Raw genomic sequence first — 24,879 nt, 5'->3', positions numbered from 1 at the left:
TATCCAGGTAGTTTATGTACTCGAGAGATGAAATGAATGAACATCCTCAGGTCACAAATAAAAGCTTGGAAATAAAATTTGAATGTTGAGGGAAAAGGGTCAATAGCCACTGAGGCAAAAAAAAAAGCGAAAATACATTTTCAATTTTATTTGGGGAACAAAACAAAAACAAAAAAATCCGTCTTCCAGCTAGATTTCGCATAATGACAAGCACAATCATCAATAATTTACATGACTTAATTCAGTCACTTAGGAATTTTACATACTTGCTACACTGCACAAAAGGAATGAATTTTCCGACAAATTTGGATATAAGGGAAACACAAAAGATTTGAAAGTTACAAAAATTCAAAAAAAAAGAAAAACTAAAACACAGTAACGGATCGAGTAATCACACAAACGTGATCTCTTCGCATTAGCAGCTGTCCTAGGTCCAAAAATGTGGGATTTTTAATTTGCAACATGGCTTTCAAACATCAGGTGGCTGGAGATAAGTTACTGTGACTTCCCAGTGCGGTGGCATTACAGAAAAATAAGACATGCTCCTTATTCGGATAACAACATTTTCATTTTACAAATTATGAGTCCATGTCATGTCATAACATGAGCAACAGCTGCAAATTGAATGGAATGGTGATAATTCAAAGGGTAAAAAAAAACTATCATCACTGTCACTGAAAACAGTACATTTTAGAACGTGTGACTCGTTACAACAAATCTAACCAGAGTCCACGTAAGAGGCTAAGAAGGCAGATGTGACTAACAGCACAGCTCCATCACGAACTTGTCGCCAAGAATGTTATATTTGAAGAAAATAGACTAACCTTTTCCTGACCACAACACATTTTAAAGACGCCAGAAAACAAACTGCATACGATACACACGATCTCAGAAGGAGCCTTTAGAAAAGAGCCTGAGGTCCTCTGCAACCAGCTTAGTGAGATATCAGTTTTCACGTTTTAACGAGAACGGTTCATAAATGGAGATTGGGGGAAAGTCATGGCAGACGTGTTCAGGACGATGACTCTCATCCTCGATAAATTGTGGCCATCCAAGAGCCTCACTCGCAAGTTGCTTTTGCGGGGGGCAAGAAACAGGAGAGAGGCAGCTGTTTAGGCATTCTAAGCCCTCCGTTTCAATTGGTTCTTCAGACCATGTAAGAGTTCTGGTTCTTCAGCTTGTCCAGCTCTTTGCTTTGTTGTCTCAAAAACAGGATTCTGCAGGATATGAATAGGACAGTCAGTCTAAGAGTAGCATGAGTCGGTCATCTGTTCATATCGAGTCCTTTGCATTACCTTTGCTCCCTCAGTGTGGCTTGGATTTCGCTGACTCTGACCAGGGAGCGAAGGTTTTTCATCTCCGTGCAAAGCTCTGACATATAGAGGCTTCCCATGTTGTGGATGTCCTCACGCAGCCGGGCCGCCTAGCGCAAAGATGGTAAAAGTGCAACCGTCACATCACACAATCACTACTAGAGCTGGGTAGAGTAGCCAAAAATGTTACTCAAGTAAGAGTTGCGTTACTTTCAAATATTCAAGTAAAAGTAAAAAAGTATTTGGTGAAAAGAATACTCAAGTAACATTGTGACTGCTTACGATGTTTGATTTTCTTTTTTTAAGTGTCTTTTTATCTACTTGAACTGTTATAATTTATACTTTAAAGACGACTATAACCAGGGGTGCACATATTTTTTTTGCCCAGGTTCTCAGAGGAGGACCTGGAGATGTGACTTGGTCCTCATTGAGCTTGAGAGCCGACACGCCTGATGCGATAAATTTATGACAAGCTTTACTTAGAGCCAATTAACTTTAATTAATTATATTAACAATTAATGCTTGATTAACATCAACTGGCACAACAAAATTGCCATTACTTTGAAGTGAAACGTAAAGAAATAAAAAGCACCAATTCAAAATAAAGGGCATTATGCGGCTCCCACGTTAACTCCAAGCCATTTTAAAAGTGGGATGTCCTCCTCATAAGACCTCACTGAACGCGCATGTTTAGCTTTGTAAAATGCGAGCAAAAACACGTTTGTCAGTGCATGTCGCTGTTCATTACCTTTATTCCGCCCTATTCCGCCACTTGTCCATAGGGCGAGTGGGGTCCTGTTTGACATCGATAGTTTGCTTAATTGCCACATGCTCTCTGTTTTTTTCGTGCTTTTCAAAGTTTGGATGGCTGAAATTCTTTGACCCTACATAAAATGCGCTGCTCTTATCGGCGACATTGGGATTTTCATGGCACATTTTGTACCGCATTTCCATGCGAGCATCATTTGCGTCTAGCCATGGTACCTCCTGTAGCCACTTTTCAGCAAAAGTCCTTTTTTTCGGTAGCTCCGGTGACGTCTCTGTCGTGTCTGTCTTTTGATGGGAGTGGGGGGACACGGAAGTAATTACTCAGTGTGGCCTGCCTCTTCGACATTTTGAGAAGTTATTTTCTCGTGTCCGCCGCAAATAGTGGTCAGCCATCGGTACGCAAAAGCGTATGGAAGCCGTTGAGGGCCAGCGCGTTTGTCTACGTCCAGTACGCATGCGGACCACTAATGTGCACCCCTGACTATAACCTTTTACATAAACACATTAAGCCAAGGAAATAAATAAATAAAATTATTGCAATCCGGCAATAGAAAAAAAAATACTGAAATGAATCATCAGTCGTCGAAAGAGCATGCATGCCCTATAATGGAGACAACATATTTTCCAGTTATGAAACAAAAAAAAGATCCTATCTCCGGTTTTCTGTGATCAATCTGTGCCAAATAAAAACTGGGAGAGGTTAAAAGTTGCACTTTTGAGTCATGTTGATGAAAGCGCTCTATGTAAAACACCTGTTTTTTTTATAGTGTTTTAAGAATGCCACGTGATTGAACAGGTCACCAAGATCATATGACGGAAAGTTTGAGTGATTGGTATAACTGAGTCATGTGATTGTTGTTGAGATGCCTCATTGGTGAAACTGGTAGTGCCAGTGTTGATGTCGCTGTCAAAAAAATATATATATATGTAGACTAAAGAGGAAAAATGTAATGACTGGAGTAGCCCAAAGTAGTGGAGTAAGAGTAGCTTTTCTTCTTCACAAATCTACTCAAGTAAAAAGTATGGCTTTTAAATCTACTCTTAGAAGTACATTTTGCTCAAAAAGTTACTCAAGTAAATGTAAAAGAGTAAAGGTAACGCATTACTACCCACCTGTGATCACTACACAAAACACCACCAACATTTGCGCGGGACTATTAGAGAACAACAGAACAGTTGCAGTATGATACATTAGCCTCGATTCTTAAAATATAATTGGTGTCTAATAAAAATGGTGGAATGTGAAAATCATTCAGTGCCAATAAGTATTTGATACACTGCCAATGGGTTTTCCCATTGTTCTCCCCACTGTAATTGCATGAAATAAGTATTTGATACATCACAAAAATTGAACTTAATATTTGGTACAGAAACCTTTGTTTGCTATCACAGATACCAAAGGTTTCCTGTAGTCCTTGAAAAGGGTTGCACACACTGCAGCAGGGATTTTAGCCCACTCCTCCATGCAGATCTTCTCCAGAGCCTTCAGGTTTCGGGGCTGCTGCCGGGCAACACGGACTTTCAGCTCCCTCCATAGATTTTCTATCGGGTTCAGATCTGGTGACTGGCTAGGCCACTCCAGGACCTTAAGATGCTTCTTACGGAGCCACTCTTTAGTTGCTTTGGCTATGTGCTTTGGGTCGTTGTCATGCTGGAAGACCCAGCCACGACCCATCTTCAGGGCTCTCACTGAAGGAAGGAGGTTGTCAGCCAAGATCTGGCGATACATAGCCCCATCCATCCTCCCCTCAATACGGTGCAGTCGTCCTGTACCCTTGGCAGAGAAGCAGCCCCAAAAAATGATGTTTCCTTCTCCATGTTTCACAGTTGGGATGGTGTTCTTGGGGTTGTACTCATCCTTCTTTTTCCTCCAAACACGACGAGCAGAGTTTAGACCAAAAAGTTCAATTTTGGTCTAATCCGACCACATGACCTTCTCCCATTGCTCCTCTGGATCATCCAGATGGTCAGTGGCAAACTTCAGACGTGTCTGGACATGCACTGGCTTCAGCAGCGGGACCTTGCGTGCGCTGTAGGATTTTAATCCATGACGGTGTCATGTGTTTCCAATGGTTTTCTTCGAGACTGTGGTTCCAGCTCTCTTCAGGTCATTGACCAGGTCCTGCCGTGTAGTTCTGGGCTGATCCCTCACCTTCCTCATGATCAGTGATGCCCCACGAGGTGAGATCTTGCATGGAGCCCCAGAACGAGGCAGATTGACCGTCAACTTCAAGTTCTTCCATTTTTCTAATAATCGCTCCAACAGTTGTTACCTTCTCACCAAGCCGCTTGCTTATTTTCCTGTAGCCCATCCCAGCCTTGTGCAGGTCTATTATTTCATCCCTGATGTCCTTATACAGCTCTTTGGTCTTGGCCATTGTGGAGAGGTTGGAGTTTGTTTGAGCATGTGAACAGGTGTCTTTTATACAGGTAAAAAGTTCAAACAGCTGCAGTTACTTCTGGTAATGAGTGGAGAACAGGAGGGGTTCTTAAAAAAGAACTAAGAGCCGAAGTATTTACTAGTTGGTAATGTATCAAATACTTATTTCATGCAGTTAAATACAAATTTATTATTTAAAAATTATACAACGTGATTTTCTGGATTTTTTTTTGTATTAGATTCCGTCCCTCACAGTTGAAGAGAACTTATGATACAAATTACAGACCTCTACATGGCTTGCAAGTGGGAAAACCAGCAAAATCGGCAGTGTATCAAATACTTGTTCTTCCCACTGTAGGTCTTCCAGTGGCACTCTTTCATTTGTGTTAAGGGCAGAGCTTGGCCCAAAAAAATAAAAAATATCTCTTCCTGGATTAGGAGAGAACCATGCAATTAAAATTTAAAAAAGCATCCAGAGAAAGAACAATTTAGTGCTCAATTGCCGATAAATACAAAGGGCGAAATGGTGTTATCAGACAACTGGCATGAGTAGGCCGGCCCTACTGTACAAGCACTGAGGACAGTGGCTGTTTGGCGGAATTACAACTTCCTCATTCATAAGAACTTGGGCCATCTCTACTACTACAGATTGCAGTATTGCATCAAGCCTTCTTCCTAAGACTGGGCGATAATTTGATCCTGATCGAGTGACAATAGGCCGAATTAAGTGATTAGCCCCAGTCAATCTGCCTCAGAGTGCCACATTTTGGGCTAAAAAGCCAAAGTTACATTTCGCCTCAGAACGGGGATTACACCCTGAACCTATGTGCGGTTGTCCCTGAAAATAGTGAGCTTGCGGCCCCCACGAGAGAAGTCCAAGACGTCTGGAGGCTCCAGGCTTGAAGTTTATAATTGTTATTCTCATCCAAACATGCTGCAAAACAACCAAAAGCGCCAAGCTGGCAGGCGGGTTCACACGTCACCACGCCTCAACATTCCCCATTTTGGCCATTAAAATCTAAAATTCAGCCAAACAACAAGGATTTTACTTTGACTATATAGTCGAGATTGTCCGAAAATAAGTGTCTTTAGCGGCCACAAAAGCAGCACATTCTCCTGTTTCAACAAGCTATCCTTTACCATCAGCCCTGTCTTTCTTATATATCCTCTGGTTGTCCTACGTCTCTTACCGTTCTTGGGGGTAATTTAGTTAGCTTTGTGTAGCGATCACAAATGCTACTCAGTGACAGCCAACGAATACTTTTAATTTTTTCATTGATAACACATCTTAACCCTATAATTTACTTACACTTCCCCCTTACTAAAGTTTTTTTTTTTTAATATATATAACAGAAACGGTAACAGTGGCAGTCAGATACCATTGTAATTCTTTTCAGGTCATTAATTGTCATTAATTGTCAGACAGAAGCAGTACAGGACAACGTTACGCTAAAAAAATAAGTTAAAAATATAAAAATGGCTTACCTCTGTGTCCTCTGAAAGACCATACCAACCCAACATAATGTTTACTGCATATGAAACGTGAATGGATTCGCCAAGCTGGTGTTAAAGTCCGCGCAAGTTGATTCGGTCATCACATTTTTTCCTCCCGAGTTTTTGGTTTCCGGAAACGTATGAAGAAAATATCCTTCATGTGTCGTAATGTCTAGAGTCGTTTCTACAAGTTCCAAAAAAGCAACGCGTGATCGGCATGTTCGTTTTTGAAAGATTACAGGAGAAAAGTAGCACTAATTACGTTGTGTCAATGCGAGGGCGGGTCGATAATGTCCCACTTCGGCTTTACTTCCACTTTACGATGCGACGTCACAGTCTAAAAATAGCCTGCGTGCGGTACGCCATTGCCAGCACTAATTGATTAAACACAAAATAAAATGTTGAACTACACCCACTATAGCGTAAAAAAGCATGTTCAAGTTTGTTAAAAAGAGAACCTGGTAGCCATATATTTAACTCCTGTTTTGTTTCTACACAAACTAATGAGTGAAAATCCTCCTAGACTGGTGATTTCAATAATTTTTTGCCAAGGATGTAGCAAAGAGCCGGTAAAACTCTAACAAAACTTGGCTCTTGCTAGCTTGTTCAGCCCACATACAAATTGTGCACATCAAAATAAAAGCACCGCTTTCAAATCACTGTTAAATCTGTGGTCTATTTCTACTTCTTACTGAGGCCATGGATCTTACAATGTCCAGGTCTGTACAACACATTACCAACACAAAGCAACTGAAAAAGTTGGACAACTTCACCTGTTTCTCAGTGTTATCTGAAGGCCATCCTTGGATATGTTTGATGAGATTCTCATCAAAGTGAGTTGCCAGGGAGGGTGTGAAGGATGTGGGAGTGTCAGATTGACTTTGAGTGTTGCTGCTGGATGTAGGATGGGACAACATTGCACCAGCTGTGTTTGAGCCAGACGAGGGAATTTCATGGCTGTGGATGATATAATAACACTAGGTCATATTTTGTGAGATTGTAAAGGAACGATTATTTAGGTAATCGATTAATCTATCAATTAGTTTGAATAATCGGTTTACAGACAGCAGAATACATTTCAGGGGATATAAAACAAAGAAACAAGTGTTTATGCCTGCAATAACATTTATTTTGGCTTAACCCTAACCCAAATATTGCACTTTCAAAAGAGCATTAAATGCAAATATAAAATAAAATACCTGACTGTTCAAAATATTCATAATTGTGCTTTCATTTCACAACAGCAATAAATGCATTTAAAAATACATTAAAATCCCTGAGCTAAGACTCAAATGGTATAAAAAAATAAATAAAATAAATGAGGATCTTAGTACAACAAAGGAACAATTGGCTAACTTGCACAGCAAAAGTCCGCTAGCTTAAATGCTCTAAAATGCTACTTATTTTTTTATTTTTTTTTCACAATGCTCTAAACAAATCGTTCAAACACATATTCTTACAAAAAGCCGTAAAAAAATTACAGATGTATGTTAGCTTAAATACCTACAACCTTATGTTGACCATAGTGAGCAGCTGGATTCAGCCATATTACATAAGATGTCATATTCACTGTTGCCACTAGAAGGCGGTGTATCCACCCAAATCAATAAAACTCAATGCAACACTTTCAAAACAAACCATTACAACGCCACCTCAATTTAAAAAAATCCTCGATGTAGCAAAATGTGATTCGAAGCATTTTCTAATCGAATTACTCGGGTTAATCGATTCATCATTGCAGCACTAGCTAAAATATTGATTGCAGTCTCAAGCCCTGTGTTGGCCTTGTCATCACATGGCGGCATTAACGGTGAGTAATGTCACACCCAGATATTTGACTTGTTACAGTTAACACAGTGCATTCTGACCACGGTACCTTCTTTGCTGGAGGGTCCTAGGGTCTTCAGGACGCTTCTCTGTGGTCTGAGTCTGAGGGGCAGAACTTTGTTTAGCTGAAGATGTACTGCCCTACAGGGACAAAAAAGGAATGCGGGTGAGGGAAAATATGACCAAAAAGGCAGGAGATATAAATATAAAATATACCCAGTTGAGCTGGGAATCTTTGGGCACCTAACGATTCGATTACGATTCAGAGGCTCCGATTCGATTATAAAACGATTATTGATGCACCCCCCTCCTTTTTTTTATGTTTTGTACATTAGTTCCAAAATTGTTCAAAAATCCTCTCACGCTAAACCAAACTACTATTTCAGTATCAAGTTAACATATAACAGTAAACAAATATACAAAATTAACAGTAAATAAAATACTCCAGTCCCCATTCTGTATCAGCAGCTTTAAACTACATTCAATTAATTTAATGTTGTGAATCAACCGTTACAGTTGTTAAAATTGCTCCCGTTATTCCATAATTTCCCTTCTGCCTACTTTTGACATGTCAAAGTTTTAAAACTGTTTCATCGTTTAAAGATAGATTCAAGACATGATTTTGCCGATTTAGGAGTATTTTCGATAAAAAGTTAATTAGGTTCGCTACAAAAGAGCCTTCTAGAGAAGTCGACTGCTTTAAGATGGCGGCTGTTTACTAACGCCGGCGAGTCTGTCATTTCGCATCTCTGTTCAATAATACATGTTCTAAAACCACCGTCGTCTGTCACTTTGCATCTAGTTCTACATATACAGTATATGATATCTACTGGAGCCGTATGTTTGTAGCAACTAGCAACTGGGCGTTGTTTGTACCGGCTGTCGGCCGCATTCAGGTTGTTTTTTTATCTAGCAGCATGAGTTGAACATGATATTTACTCTCGGTCCGTTCCTCATTGCATCCCAAAGACCGCGCCTACTGTGTTTTACTTCCGCTTTACCTGGTATAATTCAATAATTGGAATTTGGATGTTTGTGAATCGTTCTCGAATCTTCCACGGCCGAATCGCGAATAATCTAAGAATCGGAAATTTCGCACGCCTGTAATACCCAGCATAAGGGACACAAATAAGTAGATAAGAATACGGAGTGACCATTTGGAAGCACCAATAGCATTTCTCACCCTAGTCTGCGAGGATGCAATACTGCTCGAGTAAACATTCTGAAGGTTTTTCTGGTTGCTCTGCGGGGTGCCATTCCGTGGTGACACATAAGGTCGTGGGGACGATGTGTCTGACGTCAGAGATGCAGGGGACTGACTTGAGTGCTGTGCTGAAGATGTCAGAGCAGGACAAACAAGTAATGCATTCAGGTAACATGATGAAATTATACAGTTATTACTTCCAACAAAGCCTGTTGCAGTAAGCAATAAGTCAATTAATCGCACGGTAAATAAATATGGAGTCACCACTTTTTATAACAGCAATTTAGAAGTAAGCGCCTGCGTCTTGCCATGGCACACTAGCGGTGGGAACCTCTGGGTAGCTCCTGATACGATATGATTTGCTATACAAGGCTCATGGTAACGATCTCACGATATGGTGGTACAACAATTATCGATACATTGCTCAGGAAATTATTCGACAATACAACAAATGAACAGAAAAACCAGCTATCCTTCTGCTGTGAAGTGAAATGAATATCACTATAGACGTCCAATCCATTTGAACTGGGAGGTTTCGCAGCGAATGAACATTCGTTCAAGCACTTTTTAAAGGACTCCCAGACATCATGGTCGTCAGTGGCAACCAAACCCAGGCAATGAGTTCATTTTGGGGCATTTCTTTCATTTGATTTTTGGTCACTAAAATTCCTTTAGGGGGATTTGCGGGTTACTAACCCTAACCCTGTTGATTTTGGAGCATTTAGAGGTCAAATCCAGTTGATTTTGAGTTACTGAAAAGGAAAGCGACTCAAGAATGTCTCAAAAAAAATAGGAAGCGAGTGAAAAATCAACAGGAAGCCACCTCTAAATACCCTAAAATGAACAGGAATTGACCCGTAATTCCCCACAAAAGACTGGATGAGCTCACTTCGACACTATTCTAAAGGACGATTTTGCTAGCAACGTACCAACATCTTTTTTAAAGATATATCAATTCTTGGTGGGAGCATATCGATAACATTTTGGGCTACAAAGTATCGTGATGTATCACTTTTTCGGTATATTGTCACACCCTTACGGCACGAACATACGTGCTACTTCCTGGTTTCTAGCGACACAGCATGCTGTGATATGAGGACTCTGACTCACTATTTGTTACTGTCGCCTGGGGACGTGTGGCCGCTAGCTACTACAGTATTAGCAGCTAATTTGGGTTACTGATGTACGTTGGTGAAGTGAGAAAATACTTTTGCAATTCAGCGCATGTCTGTCTGAAAGTCAATGATCAAACAGTGGATTTGGAGGGCATTAAGGGCATAAAGGAAAGCGGAATCTTTGCGTTTGGGCAGATGGTGATAAACAACTTGACGGTCATACCTTGGTTGGCGTGCTGAGCAGCTGAGAGCAGAGCAGGGATGTTGAAAGCAGGTCCAGCAGTAAGGAGCTTATGAAGCACAGACCGCAAGGAAGCTTGGGTGACCGCAGCTGCCAAGACTGGGGGAAGATGACAGCAAGGCAAACACACACACACACAGGGGTGAGTGACACAAAACTTATGAAAGGCAAAGTACAGCAAAGTTAGAGATGGTGGACAGTGGAAACAAGGAGTGTCAGCAACTGTCAGCTCAAAACAGACTTTTACAATTATGTGTATCTGCTTAGCAAACCCTGGTTAAGCACTTGTGTGCTTACCCACGCAAAGAGGTTAGCGGCCAGATATACTTTTTAAAACCAAGTTAAAATGGATTTTCATCAACTTAAGTCGCTATGTGTTCCCAAAACATCAAGGATGTAAAATAGACGCACGTTCTTTGCTGTTATGGCAGCACTTTCTGTGAAGCTGTTTGTTTTCAGAAACTACTTCCTGGAGGATGACTGATATGCATATTGAACCAATCGGGTAGTCTATAGAGCCCTTTTCACACACACATCCAGGGAAATTCCAATGTAAGGTGACGCGGGATTTACTCGCGTCATTTTGTTTTCATGCATGTAGAGATGTCCCGAGAATGACGCGTGTTGGACACTTTCACACACTTGTCCCGTGTTGCCCACTGGCGCTCTCTGTGCGGGGAGGGCTGCTGGAGCGATTTTATAACCCAGACATTATGTCATTTTTGGTCAGCATTGGCTGTCACAATGTTGGTCAAATCGTGTTTTGTTCCGGAGGAAGCGTTCCCGATGTGGTAACTGCAGCCAATTCAAGCTCATCAAGACTGTATTTAAGCCCAGGCGATCCAAGAGTAGGGTGGAAGGAATCCTGCTGGCTTGGAAAGAATCCCGCTGGCTTTGTTTTGTAGTCTTATCGGCTCTCTGCCGACCGCTTAGGTTAGTATTTTATTGATCCCATCGATCAAATGTCACGGACCCATTGTGTTTTTCCCCCCTTTTCAGCCAGCGATTGCATGTATTTTTGTATTTAATAAACCATTGAACGCTTCCCTCTGTTGTTTTCTGCTTTGAAGCACAACTTTGTTTCCGTAGTAGCGGACCCTAACATCGGGAACAAAATAAACCACACATTTCCAAATATGGACGATGGATTCTCTTCCTCGGTTCTACTGTCACAAACGCATAGTATAGTTCCCCCTTTTCAGCCAGTGATCGCGTGTATTTTTGTTTGCGGGGCAGCGGCGGGTGGCCGCGGTGCACGCGGAAACCTCAGACGCGGGCCCGGGTGGAGCCGCCGCGGGTGCAGATCATGGTGGTAGTAGCAAATATGTATTTAATAAACCCTTGAACGCATCCCTCCATTGTTTTTGGCTTTGAAGTACAACCTCGTTTCCGCAATAGTGAAAGTAGTGTAGTAGAGGAGGTGACAATCGGCTCGCCATGATATTTGCGTCATCAGCCATTGTGCTGTGACCCAGGCATTTAACACCTGCTTTTGTGCACACCGCTTTCCGGGAAAGTCCCACACATGATACTAAGACGCGACCCGTGAAATGTCTGCGTAATCGCTGTGTTAGTCGACCCGGGAAATTGTTTACACATACAACGGCTGCACGGTTAAATCCCGCGATATTCCCGGTGTTTCAGAGCGTGTGAAAGGGGCTTAATTCACAAGCTACAAGACTGAAATTGCAGGCAAGCCAATCATGTGGTAGGTTGCCGTTTCCACAGCAACTTGGCAGTGTATCAACTTATACCCATGGAAATGGTGCTTTTGTCAAAGTAAAAATTTTCAGTTTGAAAAAAATATTGTGCATTCCAAATCCTGACACTATTTTTTCCTATGTTGAAAACACTAACAATATGCATAATTTCTATTTTACATCCTAATCATTGGAGTACATCAATTAATGAAAATACCTCAAGTTTGGAGCAATCTGTGATTCTTACCCTCATTAAGCTTAGCCATGTCCATCCCGCCGTAATGGTGCTTTTGTCAAAGTAAAAATTTTCAGTTTGAAAAAAATATTGTGCATTCTAAATCCCGACACTATTTTTTCCTATGTTGAAAACACTAACAATATGCATAATTTCTATTTTACATCCTAATCATTGGAGTACATCAATTAATGAAAATACCTCAAGTTTGGAGCAATCTGTGATTCTTACCCTCATTAAGCTTAGCCATGTCCATCCCGCCGTTGTTCATTTGCAGAGTAGCTTGAAGTGCAGGCAGGAGCTGGCGCAGGAGGGCTGGGTCTTGAAGCAGTGGCGGTGAAGATTGGGCATTTTGACTTAATTGTCCAGTAGTGGAGGACGAGGATGTGGCAGATGTGGTAGAAGTTGTGTTTAGGTTTTGAGAAGTAGAGGACATGGGGCTGGGGCTTGGATTGGCTGCATTGGTCTGGCCCCCTGAAGTATTCTCTGTAAGGACAATAAACAATTACTCTTAGATGCTAAGTCAGCATTTCTGTGTTCACAATTAACCAATGGCATGTTGTGCAAGTATCATGGAAGCACAATTGATGTGTTAAAATGTTATGTTAGCGATTAAATGAAATGGCCAGCGTCACTACATTGTCTAAGAAAACTTCCTAGATTCCAGGTGGATAAAAGCCTGATGGAAATGTTCTTTAACACTGGACAACAACAAAAAACTACCTCTGTGAAGTTGGCCCACCCATCAGATGCAAATTTATATAAAAATGATGTCAATCGTTTGTGCTACTTTATAGTTATTGAGATCTTAATTCTGAGTGGCGTACAAACAAGCACAAACGTGGCATACAGGAATGGCACCATTCCGGGTCCATTTTGCAATAAATAGGGGGGGGTGCCTGACGTCATCACTCGAAGCGTAAACGACTGACACCATTTTTAGTTCTTTTCAATCAAAATGCGGGGCTGGTTGACCTCAGATTGACCTATAAAAGAATTGTAAACATCTTAGCAACACAAACAAAACTTCTTACGGCACAAACGACTGATGTTATTTTTATATAAATTTGCATCTAATGGTGGGCCAATTTCACAGAGATCAAAAAACTTTGTTACGCAACAAACATGATGGCGATTTTGGCTAATTTGGGGATTCTGATTTGAAAAATATTATTAGTTTTATTCTGTTATGTTTATGAGGTAAACACATGTTCCAATTTCCTCTGATTCTATGATTAGTAAAAGCTCAGCAGCAAAACATGTCGCGGGCCACTAGCTTTTTAGCTTTGCTGCACTTAGAGCAGATGTTCGAGCATGCACAGAGATCCAAGTGTGCGTACAAAAAAAACTAAATCAGACCTCATTTGACTGTATTAAGCAATCGATGGGATGGATGATAGGCTTATGTCTATTTTTATTTATTCAGTACAATTCAACTTTATTTGTATAGCATCAAATAGCGCCTGCAAAAGTAAACAGCAATATTGCACAAAACATGATTAACCCTTAAGGTCTTTTAAGGCCTTTCTTGGTCTGCCTACAAAGCTTAGCAGCAATTTTGCACAACAAAAGATAATCAAGCCTTTTGTGGCTCATGCTGCAATCTACCAACACTAGTGTTGAGAGCAACTGGTAGATCGTGATCTACATAATGAACACCCTTGCTTGAGAGCCACACAAAGAATTAAGAAACTGCCGATTTGTTCACAGCTCTATTTTTTCGCCCATCTCTGATTCATGCACAGCTCCAACAATTTTTCTCATTCAGGCATATATTTTATAAAGGCCGCTTGCCTGGGAGTGTTTTTTGCTTGCCCCGGGAAATGGGGAAGCACTTAACTTGGAGACCTGCTAAGGTATTTCATTATTATCATGTTGTACTCCTAAAATTGACTTACCGGATTTTTCAGACTATAAGTCTCACCTGAGTATAAGTCGCACCAACCATAAAATGCCCAACGAAAAGGGAAAAAAAACCTAAGACGCACCGGAGTATTAGTCGCATTTTGGGGGGAAATTTACTTGCTAAAATCCAACACATAGAACAGATATGCCATCTTGAAAGGCAATTTAAAATAAAAATACAATACAGAACAACATGCTGAATAAGAGTACAGTATGATAATTCGGGATGGGAATCGAAATCCGATTCAAATTCGGAACCGGTTCCGAGTGTTTCGAGGCCTCGACATCACAATGAAAAAGCCTTAACGATCCCTTTAACGATTCCTAAAGACGCGTATTGCGTCGTGACGCGTGGTGTTGTCCAGACGCATCAAACTAGCATGGCGCCAAGAACCACTCGCTCCAAAGTTTGACTACACTTCACCAGGAAAGAGTGTGAAAATGAAAGGTTACGACGGGTAAGCACGAGCATTGCAGCCATAAACATAACAATGACAGCACGTAGGTTCAAACGCTCGAAAGTGTGTCTTCACTTCACGAGGAAAAATTACAACAAAGCGACTTGCAGTCATTGCAAGGTGGAGATAACTGCATCGGGAGGGAATACGACTGCGTTGTCCTCACAGAGAGGCTAAGGCTCAGTCCTGGCTATACAGCTAGCTAAACTCCCAAATGACGATGCAGAAGACGTTGGTATAATTTGCTGACTTTATTCAACCATCACTTGAAGCGTGAAACTAAGAATACAAATGAAACAAATCAATTTCGTCCCCAATAACAAACAGGTTTGCATCAACGTAAATCAGCGATGATTAGCTGCTAATAACAGTAATAACAAATGGTTAGCATTCGTTCGCTAGCATTAGCACATCGTTCAAACCACTACACAACTGGATTTAAGTGTCCGATCGCGAGTGGAAACACAACAACAACACAAAAGATGATACATACAGACGTTGCCTCTGTAGATATTAACATTAACAAAGAACGTAGGCTCGTAGAAGTGTTTCCCTCTCTCACTAACTCGCTCACTCACTTGGATGCGGCATTTCTTCTTCGGGTGTAAGTGCGCTCTTCTTCACGTGAGCGCGTTCTTCGCGTGAGGAAGCGCAAGGGCGCCCCCACTTGAGCGTGTAAGCGCCACAAAAACAAAAAGGCATGCATTTCAATGTAATGGTAAATAATACACGTTAATCCAGTGGTCTCCAAACTGCGGCCCGCGGCCCAAATACGGCCCGCCTCCACATTTGGTCCGGCCATTTTGAATTTTTTTTTTTTTTTTTTCTCAATCGTGTTATTTATTTCCTGGCCTTTTCAGAGAGGGTTATTTGGTTATTATCTATTTAATTAATATTGTTTTTATTATTAATTATTATTATTATTATTATATTATATTTTTATTTTTATTTTATTTACTTTCATTCCGTGAAGAATCCAGAAAGGGTTATTTGATTGTGGCTTTCTGAAAAACAATATTTTTTTTACATTTATGCACTTCTGCAATCGTCACACTTTTTCTGTTACAAACTGACCCCGGCCCCTCATCAGAGAAGGGAAAAGTTATGTGGCCTTCACAGGAAAAAGTTTGGGGACCCCTGCTTTAACACATATTGCCAAAGGCAGAAAAACAACCTATCTGCCAATATATACCAATATTTTTTATTTCTATTAGATAAATGTTTCAGTAAAATGTTACACATTCTTGTGTATTTGCCACTTATTACCACAGTTAACATTGAGGCTTTGGGCCTCTTTTGATCTCGTTGTAAGTTTGTAAGGTTGTGACTTCTGATTAAACAAACTCGATGCCAATCAAAACATTTGTTCTTCTTTTCCCCCAAATTAGAATCGATAAGAGAATCGATAAAGAATCGAATCGTTAAGCAATATCGATAATGGAATCGGAATCGTAAAAATCCTATCAATTCCCATCCCTAATGATAATGTTACATGATGCATGAACAACGAAATGTGAACGTGGACGGTATGTTAACGTAAGATAGCTATAAAGAGTTATTCAAAAAACTAGAGCATAAAGAACATGCTAACAAGTTCACCAAATCATCAGTGTCACTTCAAAACAAAATAACATGAGAAATGATATATTTCACACATAAGTCGCTCCAGTGTATAAGTCGCACTCCCAGCCAAACTATGAAAAAAAACTGCGACTTAAAAATACGGTAGTAGGCTTCTGTCTTACTTGTTGCTTTGTCCTGCAAGGACTCTTGTCTGTAGTCCATGTCCCTCGGGAAGCTGTTTGCCGCCAACTTAACTGGATCTTTCTGCCGTTGCTCTCTAAAATGGATGCATAAGAGCACTTACGATTTGTAAAAAAATTTAAAAAAAAAAAAAAAAAAATGTGGGCACTAGGCACGATAAGAGGCCTGTTCAAATGGTGCACGCACGGGTCATCACATACCATCCCACATGGTATATAAAGCTCTTAAATTAATATGTTGCACTCAATGTTTTGAATTTAAAGTGGCTTACCTTTCCAACAGGTCCTTGGGCTTCTCCCACTGGGAGACCTCAGTCCTACAGTTGTAGTAGTACTTTTTCCCAGAAGAGCTAATGTGTTCCGTCCAGTCATCTGCAGGGTCCTGGTTATTAAACAGAGTGATAAGAAACTAGGCATCACAGGATGAAAACCTTGAGCAAAAATATCACGGTATACGAGTACATGGAGTCCTCGGGTTACAATGTCCTCGACCTACGACATATCGACTTTATGACGCCCGTGCCTCATCTGCCATTAAGTCCTTTGCACAATATTTTGTGCTTAGCTAGTGCATAATTCTTGTCTGTGTTTGTGCAGAGAGTATCTGCCTTTTTCACTCTCTTTTTTGCACATTATGGCCCAAAAGAAGAAAGCTGGGGCTTTTGGGTTCAGCCAAACATTTAGCAAGTACCATGGAAATGAAGCTTGACATCATAAAAACACAGAGAAACATAAAAAATTCTGCGTTCAGACCAAAAGTGGTATCCCGCCAAATCGCCAAATGCAGTTGTGGTCACACAGACCTTAAGTCGCCGACGGTCAAACAACTTTCGGTTCACGTAACCTAAAAATAAGGACAGGAATGTAACGAATTGGTTTACATGTATACTTCATGTTACAATGTTGAATGCTGTGTTTTACTGGGCTGTCCCTAAACGTATCTTTAAAAAATATATATATTTTTTTTAAATTATTTTAAAGTATTGTACTTTTATCATACTAAATATTTGGATGCAAATTTAGACTTTAACAGTGAAATCTGACTTGCACCAAAATTCAGGTCACGTCGTCAACGTAAGAACGGAACTCGGTCGTAACTCGAAGAGTCCCTGTACTACCCTTAGCGACAAACTCATGGAATCTTGCAGGTCAAAATTTGAATTTATAACATACCAACAAGGAATATACAGTAGACCATCTTGACATTAACATCTCATTTAAGCTCACAAAATTAAGTTAAATCAAATACCACTTTAGGAAAAATATGCGATGACTTGATACGCTGGAATATTCTACCCAACTCACTTTTGGGGCAGATAGCGTCAGTTAAAATGAAAATTATAGTGTTTTCAATGGTTTCAAGACTTATCAATCAAATCAAAACCCACAAGTCATAGATGATTAACTTCATCCAAGTAGTATAATCATTTTACCTAAATAATTTGCCCCACTTTATGAACACATACATTAAAGACATACCCCCGTGGTCAAAGGTTTGGATATACATTCTCATCCTACTGAATGGTCAAGTATCTCAAAACATCTGACTGCAAGTGTACTATATGATATACACACTCATACCAGTTTTAAATTGCGTCAACGTCAAGGTTCAGAAGAAATTCTTACTCGCTCTGCTGGCTTGCTCTGAGTTGAAGTTGAATGTGATTCGGCACCATGGTGGTAGCTGTTGTTTTGAGAGTTTTCATGAGGAGAGTCACTGGTCCCTGTAGCAAAGCCATTCATGATGTAATGGAAAACATAAGTGAAGCAGGTTATACGTATACTAGTATGCTACTTTGATCTTAAACAGTACTCCTCAAAGAGTAGGCGGGCCCTAGTGGGTACATACTTTAAAAATGGCTGTAAAATACACATAAGGTACTCTTTTTCATTAAGAACACCTACTGTTAAAGTTTTTTTTTAGTATACCGTGAAATAAGCAGTAATATAAATAATACTCTGGGAACAACAGTATAACATATACAGTAGGGCAAATAAGTATTTAGTCAACCACCAATTGTGCAAGTTCTCCTACTTGTAAAGATTATAGAGGCCTGTAATTGTCAACATGGGTAAACCTCAACCATGAGAGACAATGTCGGAAAAAAAAACAGAAAATCACATTGTTTGATTTTTAAATAATTTATTTCCAAACCGGAGTGGAAAATACGTATTTGCTCACTTACAAACAAGCAAGATTTCTAGCTGTCAAATAGGTCTAACTTCTTCTAATGAGGTCTAACCAGGCTCCACTCGTTACATTAATGGCATCTGTTTTAACCCATTATCGGTATAAAATACACCTGTCCACAAACTCAGTCAGTCACACTCCAAACTCCACTATGGCCAAGACCAAAGAGCTGTCAAAGGACACCAGAGACAAAATTATAGACCTGCACCAGGCTGGGAAGACTGAAACACACAGCCAGGGCAACAAAGGAATGGCTTCGTAAGAAGCATTTCAAGGTCCTGGAGTGGCCTAGCCAGTCTCCAGATCTCAACCCCATAGAAAATCTGTGACGGGAGTTGAAAGTCCGTGTTGCCCAACGACAGCCCCAAAACATCACTGCTCTACAGGAGATCTGCATGGAGGAATGGGCCAAGATACCAGCAACAGTGTGTGAAAAGCTTGTGAAGAGTTACAGAAAATGTTTTGCCTCCGTTATTACCATGAAAAGGGTACATAACAAAGTATTGAGATGAACTTTTGGTATTGACCAAATTCCTATTTTTCCACCATAATTTGCAAATAAATTCTTTAAAAATCAAACTGATTTTCTGGGGGATTTTTTCCCCACATTCTGTCTCTCATGGTTGAGGTTTACCCATGTTGACAATTACAGGCCTCTCTAATATTTTCAAGTGGGAGAACTTGCACAATTAGTGGTTGACTAAATACTTATTTGCCCCACTGTATACACGTTATCTGTTTGAAATTTACAGTACCTTTTTCATATGGTAGGGAACGGCGGTGTCTACTGTAGTACTGTAATGTTCTGGATTTTACAATAACTAATGATTCAATGTAGAAATTGGCCATAACCTTTAAAATAGTGTAAACGTTTACAGTGACAAGTGATATCCTGTAGAAATTCAGTTACATGTTTACTCTAGAAACCTGAACTGGTAAAGTACTGAAAACAGTAGATTATTGTGGAAAATTACAGCAACTGAGTTTTTTTTTTTTTTTTAATAATGTATATCATTATTAACACACAACACAGGAAGAGATACTTACGCGGAATGTCATCAACCAGTTCAGTATTTTAGAGATGAAGATATGAGGTGCACAGCCAAAGGCCAAACAAACATTCAAATTTAATGATCTTTGTCGGAATAATAACACAGGCAAATCATATTTTCTGGTATTACTGGATCTCAGTGCCGCATTCGTCACGGTTGATCATAATTTACTGAAACACTGGGAATGGCTCACTGACACTGCTTCAATGGTTGCAAATGTTATTTACACGATAGAGCTTTCTTTTAGTCGAGTAATTTATCATCTGAAAATAATAAAATCAGGTTATTTTTACTGGTGCACCCAACAATTTCAGCTAAAGCAGCAATGTTTCGGTTCCAATGTTATTCTCAACAACTCGTCTTTGGAAACACTACATTTGTCACTTGCTCACAGCAGTCTTCAATCGTCTCAATCATGTTTTGCTCAAACAACAGAATACTCACCTGTGCACTCTACTTTTTTGATGTGCTCACTGCTTGGTCGGATGGAAATTTATCGAGGCCTAGGCCTACATATCGCAATGTTCGTGTTGGAGCTACACAACGTATTAACCATTGTTCTGATTAAAACAATTGAATTTCTTGGAAAAAAAACAACAAACTCTTGTTACACAGGGTGCTGAAAAATGTTGTGTGCTGTGCCTAACACTTCCAAGCATTTTCAAGCTCTTGATACAAAATTCAAGCATTTTTTGTGACTATGAAAATACAATATTTAAATCCAAGCATTTCTAACACCCGAACGAACCCTGTGTCTAATTTCGATACTCCTACTTACCATTTTTAGCTCGAACCGTGTGGGGGATTTTTGACTTATGTCCTGTGCCATCTCCATGTCTGCTGGAAGGACTTTCATCTGAGCACCGCAGCATTTTATATGGGGGCGTGGACTCTGATGAGCCATCGCGCACCTTGTCGTAACGGTGAATGCTGCTGGTCTGGCTCTTCGGCTGAGATTTATGGGTCTGGAAAGCATGAACATGGCAGAGTTATCTAAAACACTCCTAAATCGGCAAAATCTTGACATGAATCTATCTTTAAATGATGAAACAGTTTTAAAACTTTCACATGTCAAAAGTAGACAGGAGGGAAATTATGGAATACCCGGGGCAATTTTAACAACTTTAACGGTTGATTCACAACATTAATTGAATGTAGTTAAAAGCTGCTGATACAGAATGGGGACTTGAGAATTTTATTTAGTCTTTTGAACTGTTAACTTGATATTGAAATAGTCGTTTATTTAAGCCTGAGAGGATTTTTGTACAATTCTTTTAACTAAAGTACGAAACATTAAATGCAGCTAATAGCTAGGTGCACCATTCATCGTTTTATCGTCGAATCGTGGCCTCTGAATCTAATCGAATCGTTCGGTGCCCAAAGAATCCCACCTCTAATCCGCACTTGGGGTGGGAACTGGGAACCTCTTGGTACCTCACGATATGATATTATTTGCGATATAAAGCTCAGGATAACGATCTGACGATACAACGATTATCGATAAATTGGTCAGGAAATCATTCTAGGATATTCTACAAACAACTAATAAACAGAAAAACAACATTGTGCTGTGAATTGGAATGAGTTTATCATTAGTAGACATCCAATCCATTTGAACTGGATTGAAAAGGATTGAACGTCTATGGCCGGTAGTGGCAGCCAATGCCAGGCAATGAGGTAATTTTGGGCCATCTAAGGTCATTTACCTGTTCATTTTCAGTCATTTCCAGTTGATTTCAGGGGTATTTTACGTGTCTCTTCCTGTTTATTTTCAGTTACAGAACAGGAAACAACCTGGGAATCACCCAAATGACTAGGCAGTGACTCAAACTCAACAGAAAATGACCTGTAAATGCCCTTAAATGAAAAGCAAGTGACTTGTAAATGCCCTGAAAATCAGACAGAATGACTGTGAATACTCTGGCTTCGAATGAACGAACCTTCCCTGTCTAAATGGATTGGGCGTCGAGCACATTCAATGCAGCTTTAGAGTTAACTGAGACACTATTATGGTGGAAAATTTTGGTAGCAACTTGTTGGTTCCTATTTATTTTTTTAGACAGTTGCCACATTTACATGGAGCCAAATATTCCAATTAATCGGAATATTTGTTCAAAAGAAATAAATGTGTTCCATATAAACACCTCATTCGGAATGAACAGGCCCAAACCGAATGGAATTTCATTCCGATTCACAGGGGTGGAATATTCCTTTTCCCAAACCGATTAGAAGTAAAATTATATCATGTAAACAGGGAAGCGGAATGGTGTCTGGTTGCGTTCTTTCTGCACATGCTCCGTACTGACGTGGTGACGTCGGTTTGTGACGTAAGTAACGTCACTTGCAACATGGCTTCCAAGCACAGCGCACCTAATTGGAGTCCGGCGGAAAGATTGTATTTAATTCAAACTTTAAAAGAATTGAATATAATTGCTCGCTTAGACAGGCGTAAAATGAGGAATAGTGAACTATTTAAAAAAGTTCACGAGAGGTTACACGAAGCCGGAATGACCGGAGCGTTGACCAGATTAGAAACCGGTGGAAAACCGGCTACTACAAGGCAAAAGAGCAAAAAAGCAGAAGCGGATACGACCCCACAAACACAACAAGTGGGTTAAAGTTAAAACAGCAGCACTCCGACGATCGATCTCCATGTTTTGCAACGTGACGCTTTGTTTTGATCAATCTGCGCATGTCAGACGGCAGTTGTCAAACGTCCTTTCGGAATAAAGGCAGTCACATGTAAACGCTGGATCGGAATAGATGAAGTGACATGTAAACAGCTGATCTGAAATTTCCATTCGGAATGATTTGAATTGGTATGAATAAAAGTCAGCATGTAAACGTGGCTTTTGACACCTCTTTAAAACGATATCTCGATTCTTGGCAGGAGCAAATCGATAAACTTTTGTGATACAAAGTATTAGAGCTGGGAATCTTTGGGCACCTAACGATTCGATTACGATTCAGAGGCTCTGATTCGATTATAAAACGATTATTGATGCACCCCCCTCCTTTTTTTTTTTTTTTTTTGTACATTAGTTCCAAAATTGTTCAAAAATACTCTCTGGCTAAACCAAACTACTATTTCAGTATCAAGTTAACATATAGCAGTAAACAAATAGACAAAAATAACAGTAAATAAAAAACTCCACTCCCCATTCTGTATCAGCAGCTTTAAACTACTTTCAATTAATTTAATGTTGTGAATCAACCGTTAAAGTTGTTAAAATTGCTCCTGTTATTCCATAATTTCTCTTATGTCTACTTTCGACATGTTCAAGTTTTAAAACTATTTTAAAGATAGATTCAAGTCAAAATTTTACCGATTTAGGAGTATTTTGGATAAAAAGTTAATTAGGTTCGCTTGGAAGGTTCGCTACAACAGCCTTGCAAGGAAGTGTACTGCTTTAAGACGGCGGCCGTTTAATAAAGCCCGCATCAAGCTTTTTGTAGATGTGCTGCTAACGATACCGAATCTATATTGCATCTAGTCGTATATAAATGATATCTACCGTAACATAATGTTGATGTACTTTGTAGCAGCTTTTCGGCAGCAGTCAGGTATGTTGTTGTTTTTTTTTATCTGGTGGCATGAGTTGAGCTAGAGCCGTGAGTTGAGCATTGGCGTTACCCGAGGGGCCAGGTAATGAGAAGCATGATGTTTAGCTACTCTCGCTCCCGAAGACCGCGCGGCGCGCTGAGTGTGTTGTACTTCTGCTTTACTTGGCATATTTCAGTAATCGGAATTTGGATGTTTGTGAATCGTTCTCGAATGTTCCACGGCCGAATCGCGAATAATCTAAGAATCGGAAATTTTGCACACCTCTACAAAGTATCACAATATATCACCATTTCGATATTTTGTCACAACCCTAATCCACACAATCAAACACTTGTATAAAACGTTGATTTATGTATTTATTTTAAATCATACGTACCTGATAGGACTGTGAATCCCTTCTGTCGGTGCACCTGTGTAGAGGGGAAAACGTTAATCATGTATATCTAGCTTTGACATTTTTTTTATCAATCAAAACTTTAAGAAATATTGTAAAATAAATAAATAAAATGCTAACAACTGATATTCGGACTTGCTTGATAAAGCAACGTTATTAAATAGTCTTTTACATTCGACAAGTTATCGCTTGTGTCATGGAACGTTAGGGAATTTTGACATTTAGCTAACAGCACAGGAAACACCGTACAGACTAAACCGCAAACTGTTAGCGCATAGCCCGAGATGCTAAAGGATACCGGAAAACACAAAAATAACGACCGAATGAGAGCATATATTCTCATGTTATGTATCCGACGTAATAAGTGTTCCAATATTCAGCTAGTGCTTTGATTTACCCATCACTGAGTCTTGTTGGTTTCCTTGCATACATCACCATCAAGGCCGGACTGATGTGTGCGTGTATGTGTATGTTAGCAAGATGAGGGGACCTGTGGCCTTCTGCTATTCTGCTCTCGTTCTCTTTTCTCAAGCTTCCTCGACTCAATTTCATTGACCGAACCCAGATCTAAAAGCAGCGCACCGATAACCAGCGCGGCATACCGGGTGGTCTTGTGTTAAATGCACCCCGAGAGCACCATTTGACATGTAGACGCGGTAAACTAAGCTCGGTCGGTGTCGCTATACAGAACGCATCAGCGGTGACGGCCGAGAAAAATTCCACAGTAATATTTAGGTAATACAAGTTCCGTTTCTTGCCTTCCAAAATAAAAATCGCGACGTGTTAAAAAACGTCATGGAGTGACAAAATGCGAATAAAAGAAAGACGTCAATGGTGTAAACTGAAGAGGGAACAAATTAAATGTTTATTCTAATAGCACATGCCACATACTAGCAATGTTAAACTGAAAAGATGGGAAATTGAGCGCATTAAATATTTAGGAAAAATGCTTCATTTCCGGTATTTTAAAAAATCCTTTATAGACATACCGTACATACAACAGCATACAGATGCTAGAAAACAAACGGCGCTTTACACATCAAAGACCAAGAAAAATCCTGCTAAGAAAGAAAAATACACATGAATAAAAGAGGCACACTTTCACACAAGACAGTAATACCGTTGCCCCCCCCCCCCCAAACACGCACACAAAATTAACAGATCACATACAGCAGGGGCGCTCAATGTTTTTTGCTCCAAGATCTACTTTTAAATGAGACAACCTCCCGCGATCTACATTAAGTGAGAGGAGGGTGAACTAAAAAAAGAAAAAT

The 24,879-nt window shown here is 40.0% G+C and overlaps 1 protein-coding gene across 1 annotated transcript; it reads right to left on the bottom strand.

The window, feature by feature from the left end:
• Positions 1 to 69: 69 nt before the first annotated feature.
• LOC130930130 (WW domain-containing adapter protein with coiled-coil-like) lies at positions 70 to 24,330 on the bottom strand. The gene is made up of 13 exons (XM_057857881.1): positions 24,003 to 24,330; positions 23,588 to 23,621; positions 20,425 to 20,611; positions 18,030 to 18,127; positions 16,676 to 16,785; positions 16,386 to 16,480; positions 12,509 to 12,763; positions 10,325 to 10,441; positions 8,966 to 9,114; positions 7,832 to 7,923; positions 6,729 to 6,912; positions 1,296 to 1,423; positions 70 to 1,217 (listed from the first exon to the last, which is right to left on the bottom strand). The coding sequence occupies exons 1-13, from the start codon at positions 24,155 to 24,157 to the stop codon at positions 1,148 to 1,150; spliced, it is 1,674 nt and encodes a 557-aa protein (XP_057713864.1). The 5' UTR covers positions 24,158 to 24,330; the 3' UTR covers positions 70 to 1,147.
• Positions 24,331 to 24,879: the final 549 nt, after the last annotated feature.

Source organism: Corythoichthys intestinalis, chromosome 14 (assembly GCF_030265065.1).
Source record: "Corythoichthys intestinalis isolate RoL2023-P3 chromosome 14, ASM3026506v1, whole genome shotgun sequence".
NCBI classification, from domain to species: Eukaryota; Metazoa; Chordata; class Actinopteri; order Syngnathiformes; family Syngnathidae; genus Corythoichthys; species Corythoichthys intestinalis.
Note: the sequence above shows the minus strand (reverse complement) of the source record. Positions and strands in the feature narration are given on the sequence as shown.

Bases quoted from the DNA above. Each gene is read 5' to 3' on its own strand.
- LOC130930130 (XM_057857881.1), bottom strand. From the start codon at position 24,157: ATGAAATTGAGTCGAGGAAGCTTGAGAAAAGAGAACGAGAGCAGAATA. The intron at 23,622-24,002 runs GTAAATCAAAGC...CCCTCTACACAG, and splicing joins CCAACAAGACTCAGTGATGG to GTGCACCGACAGAAGGGATT. The intron at 7,924-8,965 runs GTGAGAAATGCT...TTGTCCCTGTAG, and splicing joins TTGCATCCTCGCAGACTAGG to GGCAGTACATCTTCAGCTAA.